The sequence below is a fragment of the Daldinia vernicosa genome (assembly GCF_022497035.1).
Source record: "Daldinia vernicosa strain CBS 139.73 unplaced genomic scaffold F5Y00scaffold_3, whole genome shotgun sequence".
Lineage (NCBI taxonomy): Eukaryota > Fungi > Ascomycota > Sordariomycetes > Xylariales > Hypoxylaceae > Daldinia > Daldinia vernicosa.
The window spans coordinates 738394-752774 of NW_025953919.1; the positions used below are offsets into that span (position 1 = coordinate 738394).

At 50.5% G+C, this 14381-nt stretch overlaps 4 protein-coding genes across 4 annotated transcripts; 3 read left to right on the forward strand and 1 right to left on the reverse strand.

The window, feature by feature from the left end:
* Positions 1–407: 407 nt before the first annotated feature.
* Positions 408–5028, forward strand: F5Y00DRAFT_103589 (3-hydroxy-3-methylglutaryl-CoA reductase). Its single transcript, XM_048003816.1, has 3 exons — positions 408–901; positions 998–4256; positions 4314–5028. Exons 2-3 carry the CDS (start codon positions 1057–1059, stop codon positions 4696–4698), a joined length of 3585 nt encoding a protein of 1194 aa, XP_047869466.1. The 5' UTR covers positions 408–901; positions 998–1056; the 3' UTR covers positions 4699–5028.
* A 329-nt stretch (positions 5029–5357) lies between these two features.
* Positions 5358–6434, reverse strand: F5Y00DRAFT_257559 (reticulon-4-interacting protein 1, mitochondrial precursor; the record flags this gene model as incomplete). Its single annotated transcript, XM_048010579.1, has 1 exon — positions 5358–6434. The coding sequence occupies one exon, from the start codon at positions 6432–6434 to the stop codon at positions 5358–5360; it is 1077 nt and encodes a 358-aa protein (XP_047869467.1).
* A 2298-nt stretch (positions 6435–8732) lies between these two features.
* On the forward strand, positions 8733–11667 carry F5Y00DRAFT_250731 (fungal-specific transcription factor domain-containing protein; the record flags this gene model as incomplete). The annotated part of the gene is made up of 3 exons (XM_048009759.1): positions 8733–9482; positions 9541–9903; positions 9967–11667. 3 exons carry the CDS (start codon positions 8733–8735, stop codon positions 11665–11667), a joined length of 2814 nt encoding a protein of 937 aa, XP_047869468.1.
* A 989-nt stretch (positions 11668–12656) lies between these two features.
* On the forward strand, positions 12657–14309 carry F5Y00DRAFT_257561 (NAD(P)-binding protein; the record flags this gene model as incomplete). The annotated part of the gene is made up of 7 exons (XM_048010580.1): positions 12657–12986; positions 13047–13172; positions 13250–13331; positions 13462–13574; positions 13648–13776; positions 13902–14056; positions 14186–14309. The coding sequence occupies 7 exons, from the start codon at positions 12657–12659 to the stop codon at positions 14307–14309; spliced, it is 1059 nt and encodes a 352-aa protein (XP_047869469.1).
* Positions 14310–14381: the final 72 nt, after the last annotated feature.

Here is a 14381-nt window from a genome sequence, read left to right on the forward strand (position 1 = left end):
AAGAAAAGAAGTACGCTTATCAGTAGAGTTAGAACGAAACCTGGCTGGTAAATACTTAGGTCCATGCATGATATCATGTAGTTATGAAGTACATACAGCAAGGGGATGAGAATTGAAGTAAACAAAATGGAGTTAAGCTCCCGAATATTGTGTAAGTGATTGTATAAGTGATAGAGCGGTAGGATAAACTTGTGGAGTTCCCACGTTTTTTCGACTCCGATATTGCACCTCAGGTACCTGGAAGGTACGTACATAAATAGGTAACTTTTTAGTACCTTATGAGGTAATTAGTACCTAACTAGTACCTAATCGATAGCAGGCCGGTGCTCATAGTGGGACCTGTATGGGTCCCCTAATTTTGTGATTGCAACTGATTGAAAGGAAAGATTCTAAGCCAAGGCTGCCAGGGGACGGGAAGAGCTAGAGAAGGAAACCTTGAAATTTCTCTCTTCACCGCACCGATAATAAATCTCCACTAACCCCCCCTTGACTTACAATTATTCTTCCAACATTTCTTCGTCGAACTATTCTTTGTTCGTGGTCCCTACGGTTGAGAATTTCAGCACGCCTGCTGATTTATTTTCACTGTTGTCGTTGTCGTTGGCACTGACATTGGCATTAACATTGGCATTGATGTCAATGCGTTCCTAAGGTTTCCTAGGGAAACTCATCGTCGTTTCGTTTCGTTGACTCCAATTCTGTCACTAAACTAAATATCAACAACCCTCCAAGTCCAACTTTGGGGTAGCCCACCTTTCACTTCTCCCTTCTCGCTCCTCGCATCTCACCTCAACAGCTTAACGACATTTTTAACACGGTCTTCCCTATAACTACCTAGACAGCTTGAGGCAATTATATAATTAATTGCTATATAAAATACGAGAAAAGAGCATAATATTAGGTTCGTCTCATCCTCCTTACCTAAGACTAAACATCCCGGTTACGAGACACTGTATAGACAACATAGGTAGAACTTCACAACTAATCTATACCTTAGGAGGGATAAGCAATAGTTGTTCAGCGATCATCGCCAAATGCCTTCGCGGTAGTACTAACATGATTGCTTCTTCCTTTCTTCCCTCCCGCTTTCGCGGTGAGCAACCACCAACCGATACACCAAACCCACCGTCCAAGACGAACCAGAGAGTCACACCGATCCTCCAGTTTTTCTCTAAGATCGCTTGCCTGCACCCGATCCATACCATCGTTATCGTTTCTTTAATAGCTAGCACCACCTACGTCGGCGTCGTTAAGGAGAGCCTCTTAGATGTGACTAGAAGTGCGAGGACGGCCGATTGGCCTTCACTAATCGAGGGCAGCAGAAGCTTGCAGGCCGGCCCCGAAACTTCATGGCGGTGGCAAAGCTTCGACTCCGATTCAACTATCCCAAAAGATGCCGATCACTTGGCCCTTGTTACTCTGGTCTTTCCGGAGTCATCTGAAGATGCGCCCCAGACTGCACCGTTGCCTCATATCGTCCCTCTCCCACAGAATCTGAGCATCTCGCATCTGCCGTCTACCTCGAACTCCTTAAGTGCCTACTCCCAGGACAGCGCTTTGGCATTCGCCGTCAAGTATAGCGAGGCCGCGGAGTTCCTTGCAGCAGCACAGGAGATCCCCAACGATGTTCCTGGTCAAGAATCGCGCGAAACCGAGTTAGGCAAGGAGGAGCAGAAGATGTGGATAATGAAAGTCGCCAAGGGTTACACTAGAGGAAGTATAGTACGATGGATTCACAATGCCTGGACCGAGTTTCTCGACTTGATAAAGAACGCTGAGACGCTAGATATCATCATTATGGTCCTGGGATATCTGTCTATGCACTTAACTTTCGTATCGCTGTTCTTATCCATGAGAAAGATGGGGTCGAACGTCTGGCTAGCCATCAGCGTGCTTTTCTCGTCGACTTTTGCCTTTCTATTCGGTCTTAACGTTACCACTAAGCTTGGCGTTCCGATCAGCATGGTCTTACTATCCGAAGGGTTACCCTTCCTGGTTGTTACTATCGGTTTCGAGAAGAATATCGCGCTAACCCGGGCTGTCCTGTCTCACGCGCTGGAGCACCGCAGGCCCGAAGAGAAGCAGACCAACGGTGGTAAATCTGCCAAGTTCTTGACTCCCTCGGATGGTATTATCCACTACGCCGTACAGCGCGCAATCAAGGATAAGGGTTACGAGATTGTCCGTGATTATGTCATAGAGATTCTGATTCTCGTTGCCGGAGCCGCCTCGGGCGTGCAAGGCGGCCTCCAACAGTTCTGCTTCTTGGCAGCCTGGATACTCTTCTTCGACTGCATCCTGCTCTTCACCTTCTATACCGCTATTCTATGTATTAAACTTGAAGTAAACCGCATCAGGCGCCACGTGGAGCTGCGGCGGGCCTTGGAAGACGACGGTATCAGTCGCCGCGTCGCTGAGAATGTTGCTAAGAATAATGACTGGCCTAGGAGTGACGCCAAGGGCCAGGCTGATGTGCCTCTCTTCGGTAGTGACCTCAGGAGTAACAGCGTCCCGAAATTTAAGTTCTGGATGGTTATGGGGTTTATTGCTATCAATGTCGCCAACCTCTGTACGATCCCTTTTAGGACCACGGAGATTTCCAACATCTCTTCGTGGGCTACGGGCCTGGGAGGTGTCGTTAGTTCACCGCCTCTCGATCCCTTCAAAGTTGCGTCCAACGGGCTTGACGAGATACTTTACAACGCGAAGAATCACTCTAAGCCGACTGTTGTTTCTGTCTTGACTCCCATCAAGTACGAATTAGAATTTCCTTCCATCCACTATGCGGAGGCACCCCTACCCGTGAACAACGGGCACAATGGTAAACGGGACAGCTATCCTCAACTCAACGGCTATGGGGTAGGTGGACGCATGGTTGGTAGCCTTCTTACCAGTCTAGAAGACCCGATCCTCTCGAAATGGATCGTGGTTGCTCTAGCCATGAGCGTTGCACTTAATGGTTATCTATTCAACGTGGCCAGATGGGGTATCAGGGATCCGAACTTGCCGGACCATCCTATAGACCCGAAGGAGCTCGCAGAAGCCGAGCGATTCAACGATACGCAGTCCGCAACGCTGCCCCTCGGCGAGATCCTACCGAAGCAGTCGCAGTCGCAGTCAATGCCTGAGAGTGAGAGACCTATCACTCCCGCTTATACCGATGATGAGAGTATCAGCCTGCCTCCCCCAGCTACCCGGTCAGCGTCACTAGCGGCTCAGAGGACACAGACCGAGCTAGACAGGATATTATCCGAGAAGAGGGCACACGAACTAACTGATGAGGAGATTGTTGCTGTATCGCTGAAAGGCAAGATCCCTGGTTATGCATTGGAGAAGACCCTCAAGGATTGCACGCGGGCTGTGAAAGTTCGTCGAAGTATCATCGCAAGGACCAGAGCGACGGCAGACCTTACAGGCTTATTAGACCAGTCCAAGTTGCCATACGAGAACTACAACTGGGAGCAAGTGCTTGGTGCCTGCTGTGAGAACGTTATTGGTTATATGCCTATTCCCGTCGGTGTAGCCGGACCGCTCGTCATCGACGGTAAAAGCTACTTTATTCCTATGGCGACTACTGAAGGTGTGCTCGTCGCTAGTACAAGTCGCGGCTGCAAGGCTATCAACTCTGGCGGAGGTGCCATTACGGTTTTGACGAGCGATGGAATGACTCGAGGACCATGCGTACAATTCGAGACTCTCGAACGTGCCGGCGCTGCGAAGCTCTGGATCGATTCCGAGGCAGGTCAGGCTGTGATGAAGAAGGCATTCGATTCAACTTCGAGGTTCGCTCGATTGCAGACGATGAAGACGGCCCTTGCTGGAACCAATCTCTTCATCCGGTTCAAGACGACGACCGGCGACGCCATGGGGATGAACATGATCTCCAAGGGTGTTGAACACGCATTGAATGTTATGGCTACCGAGGGCGGGTTTAGCGATATGTCTATCGTGTCGCTGTCTGGAAACTACTGTATCGATAAGAAGGCTTCCGCAATCAACTGGATCGATGGCCGAGGTAAGGGTGTTGTCGCCGAAGCCATCATCCCAGGCGACGTAGTCAAGGCGGTACTGAAAAGCGACGTGGATAGTCTCGTCGAGCTTAACATCGCAAAGAACTTTATCGGGTCTGCTATGGCTGGTGCGATGGGCGGTTTCAATGCTCACGCAGCCAACATAGTGGCGGCCGTTTTCATCGCTACCGGACAGGACCCGGCGCAAGTCATAGAGAGTTCGAATTGTATCACCATCATGAAAAAGTAAGTCCATCATCGTATTCGTCTTATTATCACTTCTCAAACTAACTTGCCCAACAGCCTACGCGGGTCTCTTCAAATCTCGGTCTCTATGCCGTCGATTGAAGTTGGCACGATCGGCGGCGGCACTATCTTGGAGCCTCAGAGCGCCATGCTCGACATGCTTGGTGTTAGGGGACCTCACCCGACAAACCCTGGAGACAATGCGGCGCGTCTAGCTCGTATAGTTGGCGCGGCAGTCCTTGCGGGAGAGCTTTCCCTCTGCAGTGCTCTCGCTGCCGGCCATCTAGTCAAGGCGCACATGGCGCACAACCGTTCGGCTCCCCCAACCCGGAGTACCACGCCGGCCCCAGTTGCCAGTGGTGCAATGACACCTGTTGGATTAACTATGACGAGCTCAAAGAGTTCTGCAGCTCTTGATCGGGCTGCGGCATCGAGACGTTAAATGATAGCCCATCCGTTTCGTATGATTAATCAATTTACGGGGTATTGGAGGTTTTTTAAAGAAGATGCGCTCCTTAGAGAGCATAATGATGCATCGAGCTAGGCGTTCAGCGAAGTTACGTTTAGGTATATGTGTCTTGCAAAATATGAGATGTCATGCGGATGGGTGGTTGACAGAGGCATTCAACCAAGTTACCTAATTAGGGCGCCGTGTTCTACGAAGTTTAGATTCTCTTTTACTCGGCCAGGAAAAGAGAGATGACGGATGGAGATGACCAGCTAGGCAATGCGGCACCAGCAAGTCACTGCCTACACGAGGTCGGCACGGGTTAAAAAAAGAAAAAGTAAGAAGCTCTCAGCTATAGACACCTAGAAAGATGGAGGGAATAGACACGCGTGCTACTCTGACGTTCTTGAACGGATTCCCCGCGGCAAAACGTTAGGAGTATTACTATCCCCTATTTTTGCTTAGTATATAATATATATTCCGTCAATAGACAAGACTAATATCTCACGTATACGGTTATTATTGCCATTCTGATAGCAGCACTGCAGTCCATTATCATCTTTACCTCTTATCTCTTACCAGCATTCACGGTATTATCTCGTAACCTTTTCATTTCTTAGTATCCCCCTTCGGGCTTCGCAAATCCGAGCGCCTTACGTAGAGCAGTCAATTACAATCTTCCCCCTAGCGCGTCCCGTCCTCAGCTTCTCGAAGGCCTTGGGCACGTCCTCGTACGGGAACACTTCGTCTATGACAGCCTTGACCTTCCCTTCGCTCATCCATCTGGCGATCTGCTCCAGGTCGGCGTGGCTATTGTTCGTAACGAGATACTGCCACTTTCTCTTGCCGCCGCCCAGGAAAGAAGGTAGAAACCCCCTCGATAGAAGGGTGGCGAAATTCGATACGGTAAACTCGCCGCCGATCTGCACGAAGATCCCGTCGGGCAGCAGGAACTGGTCGGCTGCTCGGTGCAGATCGGCCGGCGTGCCGACGTTGTCGACGACTAGCTGGTAGACTTGGCCCTTGGCCTTGAGCGCTTCGCTGACGTTCTCCGCCGTGTAGTCGATGACCTCGTCGGCGCCGAGGCTGCGGCACAACTCGACGTTCCGGCCGGAGCAGGTCGCGGTCACGTGGCACCCGAGGGCTTTCGCGATCTGGATGCCGAAGGTGCCGGTGCCGCCGCTGCCGCCGTTGACGAAGACCTTGTCGCCTGGCTTGACGTGGGGCGCGATGCACTGGTAGGCGGTCTGCGCGGCCGTGCCGATGGTGCTCGCGTCTTGCAGGGGCACGCCGGAGGGCACGGCGGCGCACCCGGAGGGCTGCGCGAGCACGTACTCCCCTAGCGAGCCGTGCTTGCTGGGGGGCGCGATGCGGCCGAAGACTTTATCGCCGACGCGGTAAGAAGTGGTGATGGCGTGGCCGACTTGCGCGACGACGCCGGAGAAGTCCATCCCGGGGGAGGCGGGGGTGGGGATCAGGGCGCGCATGAAGGGGCCTAGCTCGGGGAACTTGTAGTCGGCTGGGTTGAGGGTGCTGTAGTGGACTTTGACTAGGATGGCGTCTTGGGGGAGGGGCGGGTGGAAGGGGAGCGGCGCGTCGGAGATTAGCTGGAGGTTCTTCTCGATGCCGCCGCGCGTCGAGGTGTATACCCAGGCTCGCATGGCCTGGGGAGGAGCTGGAGGTGGGGGGTTGTTGTTGTTGTCATCGTTGTTGGTGTTGTTGTTAGACATGTTGTTTGTTGTTGTTTGGGTTGGGTTGATACCCCTTGAGGTTGTGGTGCTGTTGTATGTGGTTGAGGCTTCTGCACTATGTATGTTAGGTTAGGTTAATTAGGAGGTATGTATCAATAAGTTGAAGATCGTGAGATAATCTCGGATGTCAGAGGTATGTTATTGTTACCTCATGATAAATTAAGAGTCACATGACGTGTGATGTACGGTATGTCTAGATGCGGTATGAAGCTGTTAGGATGATGTAATGAATGATTGGAACATGGAAATTAACTTCATCTGGCGTTATTCTGTTGGACTTTTATTGCCTTCTAATCTATATGTTTGTTTGTTTACCTGTTAGGTTGATTATAGAGTATTAACTACCTAACATATAATAGGAGAGAACAATGTTGCGACTTTAAGAAACTTCTCTAGAGATGGCCGGTATGTAGAACGATTCGGACATTAATCCTCGGGGACGCACGTGCACTCGCCGTACCAGCCCGGAATCCGTCCGCCGAAACCGCCTATGCAAGTTCTAGGTTAATTGCGTATATATATCTAGGTAGGTACTTAGTAGGGTTGGTGATGCTATTTATTTCAAACCAGTAACTGACTTTGTAACGCGAACATATCTGCCTCATGACTACATAGCAGCCGACGCTTATGTCACGACATGCGCGGATGAGCCGGATACGACAACGAGCGGTCCCGTTTCGATTTATGCCGAGATATAGTAACCTACCTAGGTATGTCGATCAGCGCGTGGCCTAGCAGCGGTGTCGGCAGCGGTGCTTCTTAAATACTCGTCCGGTAGCGGTGCGACTTACCCGCGCGTATTACCTTGGGTTAAGCCGACTGCTTCCGGGTTGTCGTCTTCGTATATATCTCTACCTATGCACTAACTTACATAGTAATTAGACGGCTGGACGGTCTAATTTAGACCTACATGTTTTATCTTATCTGATCTGATCTGATTTACTTTAGTATCTTGGCTTTCTTGGCCAGCTAGCGAGCTTACCGGCTGAGCCTAGCTGGCCTAGGTACCTAGGGATTCTGTGAAATCGAGTCTCGATATATGCACATATATTGTTATTGTGCGTCATCTTCTATTTCTTACTGAGCTTTGCGAGTAAGTGCCGAGGCTCGGGATCGTCTCGCTTATTCTCCGCACCATTACAACCTTTAATAAACCGGAATACGGCTGTATAGTCTATATGTGGTTACGAGGTCGAAGGTGAGCAGGTCTTGAGTATGGGTGTTTGGTGTGTTTAGTGTGTTTGGGTTAAGAATAGGTGGTAATTATGAATTATGATATTAATTGGCCTCAACTTACACGCATCGATAGAGACATGAACCATTACCTATTCCGCGACTAGCCTTAAGTTAGCGACTTTGTTATACCGTTTTTGATTTTCAGGTACAAGTATAGTTTAGGTAACACGAGGTGGGATTAGGTCCGAATCCCGGCTCTCCTTGGCCCGAGCTACGGATTTAAAGCGGCGCGAAGAAAAAAAAAGTAATTGTGACGTTAACAGGTACCTTAGGTAACCTAAAACAAATCAACCTCACCTAAACTACACTAAACCGAGAATAACTAAAGGAAAAGGAATCTTCTCTCAGCAGTCTCAGTTACAATGCCCCGCGTCTAGCCAAGCCAAGCCACTTTCCACATTATTCCCGTCTCTCGCAGCCTCGACCCCAGAATACTTATATTTATATATCTACCTCCTACCTATACTTGTCTCCGCCTTGAAATTGATATACCGAGAGAAGCCTATTCGGCTTCCGTTTCTGAGTCGATTGCGCGGTGAAGGAGATGTCTGACGAGAAGTCTAGTTGGAAGACTAATCCCTGTCCCTGCTGGATATTCTGCACAATTACGGCACTAGGTTAACGTTAGGTATTTTTATGAAAAGAAAGGCCCACACCATCCACCGTCTACCATTCATCATCCCCCCATCCTCCCCGGGGTGAGTCAATAAGTGTAAGTGTATCGTATCAGCGTATTCCGTACGTAGAAGAAACCTATGTACCGTTCTAAACTCAGCCTTGTCTTTGCTAGGATTCTTAGCTAGCCCGCGTAATTATCAATTATCTCGATTTGTTCTTTACATACATGCTCAATTTGACAAAATCTACCTAAATCTTACCTCTTACCTCAAGGCTTAGGTACCTACTCAACTCTTACTACTCGAAAGCCTATGGGATCTGAACCGTATGGGAATTGGTAGGCTCGAGAGCACCGCTCGCGGATCATCCGCACTATATCCAAACTCATCTTTTACTTCTACAACTTAAAGAAATTTAACGTCCATGGAATCGGCATCCCGTTCGTCCCCGAACGAAAACTCGATCGGCTCGCCCGCCGTATCCGTCGCTGCCTCGACACCTCAAGATTCTGCGTCGGTGTCGGTATCGAACTCCGCCTCGGTCGTTCCTGTGCCCGGCGCTCACAATGCCGCTTTTACGCCCTCGGGCCCCATCACCCTCGACCCGTCCACTACGCCCTCGTCTGTGCTGAATCCGCGCAGCTGCGTAACATGTCGACGCCGGAAAGTTAGATGCGACAAATTTATGCCCTGTGGCAACTGTCGCAAAGCTCAGATCCAATGCGTCTTCCCAGCACCAGGCCGTGCGCCGCGACGACCGCGCGTGAAGGACCCCAACGCCCCGCCGAAACAGACGAGCGAGCGCGAGATCGAACTTATGAAGAGGCTGCGAAAGTTGGAGAGCATAGTAGAGGATCTTAGTGGACAGATTGAAATAGAGACGGCGAGGCATCCCTCTCTCAGCGGTGGCGCTTCACCCGAGGCGACCTTAGATAATGCGCAGGAGAGAGAGCGGCGAAGGCAGAGCGGTATCACATATAGCGAGAATCTCCCCGGCGGCTACCCTCCGGCCGACCACCAAAAATTCGGCCGCTCTCAGGCCGGCGACTCCGCTAATCAGACATTAAAGAATCCAACCTCCGAGGTTAGCAAGCCCTTCGGGAGATTGGTGCTGAACGAGAAGGGAAAGACGCGGTACGTGAGCAGCGCGTTCTGGTCCAAGGTTAACGACGAGGTACGTTGGTTACATATTTCAAGGCCTTGGCGGATCGTGTCATTGACTTATGCGATAGCTTAACCAGCTTCGAACCGAAACCGAGATGCTCAGCGATGACGAGTCCGAAGCTTCGGATGATGGTAGTAGTCCTGGTGCGCTGCACCCTCACCCAGATTCGATCGACCACCACGGCTTCGTCTTGGGCTATAGCTCTTCCAACGTTGATCTACGAAAATTACATCCCCTGCCGTCTCAGATACCATTTTTCTGGCAGGTCTACCAAGAGAACGTCGACCCGCTGGTAAAGATATTACACGTACCAACTATGAACAAGATTATCCGCGAGTTGAGGAGCAACATGGACGATATATCGCCAGGGATGGAAGCTCTAATGTTTGCTATATATTATGCTTCCATCACCTCTATGGAGGACAACGAGGTACGAGCTTGACTACGTAACTGATTGATGTAGCGGTGCGGGCTAATTGTTATACATGTCTAGGTTAAGATAAATTTTGGCGCCGATAAAGCGCAGCTCATTAAAAAGTATCGCTTTGCTACCGAGCAAGCCCTTGCAAAAGCGAATTTTCTAGTTACGTCAGAACTAGTGGTAGTTCAGGCCTTTACTCTCTTCCTCGTGCTCGTCCGTCGGTACGATGACACGAGGTTCGCCTGGACGCTTACCGGTCTCGCGATCCGCATCTCGCAATCACTAGGAATACATCGAGAAGGGACAGAATTTGACGGCCTGAGCCCGTTCGACGTCGAAATGCGCCGTAGACTCTGGTGGGCAATTTGTATTCTCGACCTCAGATCGGCAGAGGACCAGGGTACAGAGCTGACGATTGCGGAGCGGACGTACGATACGCAATTTCCGCTAAATATCAACGATACGGATATAACCCCCGAAATGACGGAATTCCCGGAAGAAAAGCTAGGGCCTACTGATATGACATTTTGTCTCATACGTTACGAAATTTGCGCTCTGGCTAGGAAGATACACTTCGCAACAAACGGGATGGCCCCGTGCCGTTCCCGGAGTACGGAAGAGGAACGCCATAATATGCTCCACGAGTGCTACGAGCGGATTGAAACGAAGTATCTTAAAACGTGCGGTGACAAGGACGCGGATGTGTTACATTGGGTGGCCGCCATGATTGCGCGGCTTATCATGGCTAAGATGAGTTTAATAATTTACCAGCCGATGCTGCTCCGTTGGGGAGCTGAGGAGGTCAGCCAGGAAATACGACACCGTCTCTTTATGGCATCTCTCGAGGTAGTCGAATATACACGGGTATTAAACTCGGAACAAAGATGTCGCCAGTGGCGTTGGCTCTTCCAAACGTACGCGCAGTGGCACGCCGTGGCCTATCTCCTGCTCGAAGTGTGCCGGCTGCCTTGGACCGCGTCGCTCGAGCGTGCCTGGATCGTGCTCAGCGCGATATTCCAAACTCCCGACATATCCCAGCGCGCTAAGCCAGGTGTTTGGATCCCGCTGCGCAAGCTTATGGGACAGGCGAGGCGTCATAGGGATGAGGAAATCCAGCGGCTGAGAGCTGATCCTGAGGCTGCACGGCAGCTCGATTTGGAGGAGCAGAAGAAGACGCAGCCAGAAAGCTTCAAACACCTATCTAGCTCGATGCGGGGTGTTTTAGCCCAGGAGCAGTGGCGCAAGCTCGTGGGGGTTAAAGGTCCTGAAAAACCAACCTTCTGCATCTCAGACGTCACAAGCGGCAGCAGACAGACGGAAAAGAAGGGACTTACTCGGGAGCGGTCGGATATGGAAGTAGCCCCGGCCCAGTTGCAGTACGTCGACCACTTGATGTCTCAACCGTATCTCGACTCTTCAGACATCTTCTCAGTCGCTTTTCCGGGCGGCCAAACCTACCTTACCGAAGGGGGCGCTCAGCCCCCCGGCGGATCCGGGCCAAACCAGACGGCTCCCAGCGAAGCATTTGGAACCAGTAGCAATAGCAATCAGCCATCAACAGGTCAGCCTGCACATAATTTCCTAGAGGACAACCCTCCACCGTGGTTCTGGAGCGGCGTCTGGGGCCAATCCCCCCCGAATAACACCGCAGAGAACGCGCCGAATTCAGAGGACCAAGACGTTAATATGGATGTGGACGAGAGTTTCAACTGGCAGAATTGGGTAGACAACGGGCTCGCGATGGGAAGGGTTAGTTTTATGGGAGGGATCTAAGAGTTTCTACGCAAATGCTCAATTGGTATATATATATGCCTAAGTTGATCGACGGAATAATATATCATGGCCTCGAAGCGTCAAGTTACAGAGAGTATGCTTGGACGTTCGAGAGGCATCGATAGGTTCGAACTTGGCCCGTCATATTGCCGGGTAAAGGGCCGTTCTACTACTACTACCCTACCTTAAGGCAAAGGGTGCGAAGGCGGAAGAGGATGAGCGGCCGTGACGAAGTCATGATGCCGTTGCGTGTACATATTGATACCCTACTCTTGGGCTTCGAGCTTTGAATATGAATCGAATCGAAACATGGGGACTGGGGTTTGTGTTCCGGCATAGTTGGTCTATCATGAATAACAACAACCTTACGTTCGGAATCGTAATCCTGGTTCTTAAAATACACCCGGTATAGCTATGTGCAACTTTTGGCGTCTTTTATCCCGAGTCAACTTGATTATTAGTCTCATCCCGGTGGCCGGTTTCCGCGTTCCGAATCGACGGCTCAACTTTTGATCACCGGAGGAATTTGGAAACGAGTTTTGCATTAATCGATTCATTAGTTAACTGATTATATATCGCTATTGATTTTTGATTTGTCAGCATTACCAAATCAATATTATCAATCTCAGGGGGTCTTATAAGCCATTATTAACATGCTATTGACTTTTACTCTCAATGATGCATTTAAACCCAATTAAAGCCCACCACACGGTCGAACTATCTCGCCGCAAGGCCTGTTGTTCGGGGGGTGGATACGTCGTGCAACGGAGAATGACTTCCGGATGATACCGGGCAATATTGGATCGTAGGTCTTGGGGGAATGCGGCGAGTTTGTAAATTACCTACTAAATTGTAAATAAAACGAGTAGCTCCCGGCACGTCGTTGGTTTGAGGTGGACGACGACTCGTTCAGTCTCTAAACTATCGAATAGAGTTACCTCTTCGAATAAATATATTGAACGGGTGACTTCAACACTATACATACAGACATGTCCCACAACGTCCTAATAACCGGGGCCTCCGGGTACCTCGGTGGAGATCTCCTCGCTCGCATGGGCGCTGCAAACCTGCCGCCTTACGGAAAGCTATTCGCGTCCGTGCGGACGGCAGAGCAGGCGGAAGCCGTCCGGCAGTACGGCGCCCAACCGCTGTTTTTCAATCTAAAGGACAGGTCGGAGATCCGGACCGCCGTCGTCGACCACGAGATCACGGTGGTTTATTATCTCATCGATGCGGTACAATACGATCCTCCTTTGTTCTTCGTCGAAGCGCTCGCCGAGGTCGGGAAAGCGACCGGACGGACTGTTCATTTCTTACATGTAGGTTGGTTGGTTGGTCGGTCGGTCTCGTTTAAATCTAATTAGGAGGTTGTCTTTCAGACTACTGGGGCCAAGCTCTTTTCTAGCCATGCGGACGCCCCGACCGACCGTCTTCTTCTAGATACTGACCCGCTGTTATATGATGTCCAAAAGGCCCAGAGTCCGAAGCTTAGTGTGGCCCGACAGGTGAGTGTATATCGTAAGGGGTGGTTTCCTGTTCTGTATACCTCTAGCTCTAGGTAGCTAAGCTAAGCTCGAAATAGGGCGTCAGAACCAACTGCGCGGTCGTAGAAGAAGCTGAGAGACACGGGGTTCACGGGTACGTCTTTGTGCCCTGTATCGTGTGTAAGTCATCTCGCAGAGCTTCAAGTCCCGGGATCCTCCTATACGTTATCTACTGCATTATACACAATACATGCAAAATGGTATTCGGAAGCTTTTAATTATACCTACCTCGTTGACAATACCTATACAGACGGGAGAAGCAAGGGATTCGGCGACCCGGTTTCCACCCTGCGACAGATATATATGATTGTGCGGTCCGCGAAGGCATTGGGGCGTGTATATCGCGTTGATTCCGATCGGCCGGTGCGTCTACCTATAAGCCCGTCTCGCGACTTATAATTGAGCGCAGGACCTACTCTAACCGCGAAGGGAGCAGGAGTGGCCCGTATGCCACATAAGCGACAATAGTACGGCGTATATAGAACTCCTGCGCAAGATCCTAGCCGATGAGAATCCTAGCCACGGCAAGAATGGTTATTACCTTGCTGCTCCGGGGAGCGTTGCGGTAAGTACCTATCTGCGGCCTATTGTATAGGTAGCTTCCTAGGGTTGAGAAAAGGGGCTTATTATCGAGCCTTGCCTTCGGAGCATATTACCTACCTATATGATATACTAATCTATCAATGCTAGTGGGACGATCTATACGACGCAATAGCCGCCGCCCTCGTCAGACGCAACATCATCGCCGATGGCTCGGTTGCTCTTGCAGACGATAAGATTCTCGAGGATATGGGTGCTGCGCTTGGGATCCCGAAGGAGATGGTGCCGCTTCAGTTGGGCGGGAAGTAAGTTTTCTCCTCGTAGTTATTCTCTTTTCTATATATACCTACCTACCTAGCCTAAATAAACCCTCTTCGCCTGCCTAGGTAGTTACCTTATGTAGTTATGCTGACGTGGCGTCTGTTATTACCTAGGTGTACTCTCACGGCTCGACGTGCCCGTGAGGAACTGGGTTGGAAGCCGGTTTACCCGGCGGAGCATGTCTTGGAGGCTGCTGATTCTGAAGTCGAGTGGATTCTGGAGCATTTGAAGGACTGAAACGTACGCCAATGTGGTTATGGCTTGGAGAAAATATTCTATAGGTAGGAGGTATTGCAAATATATTTTTTT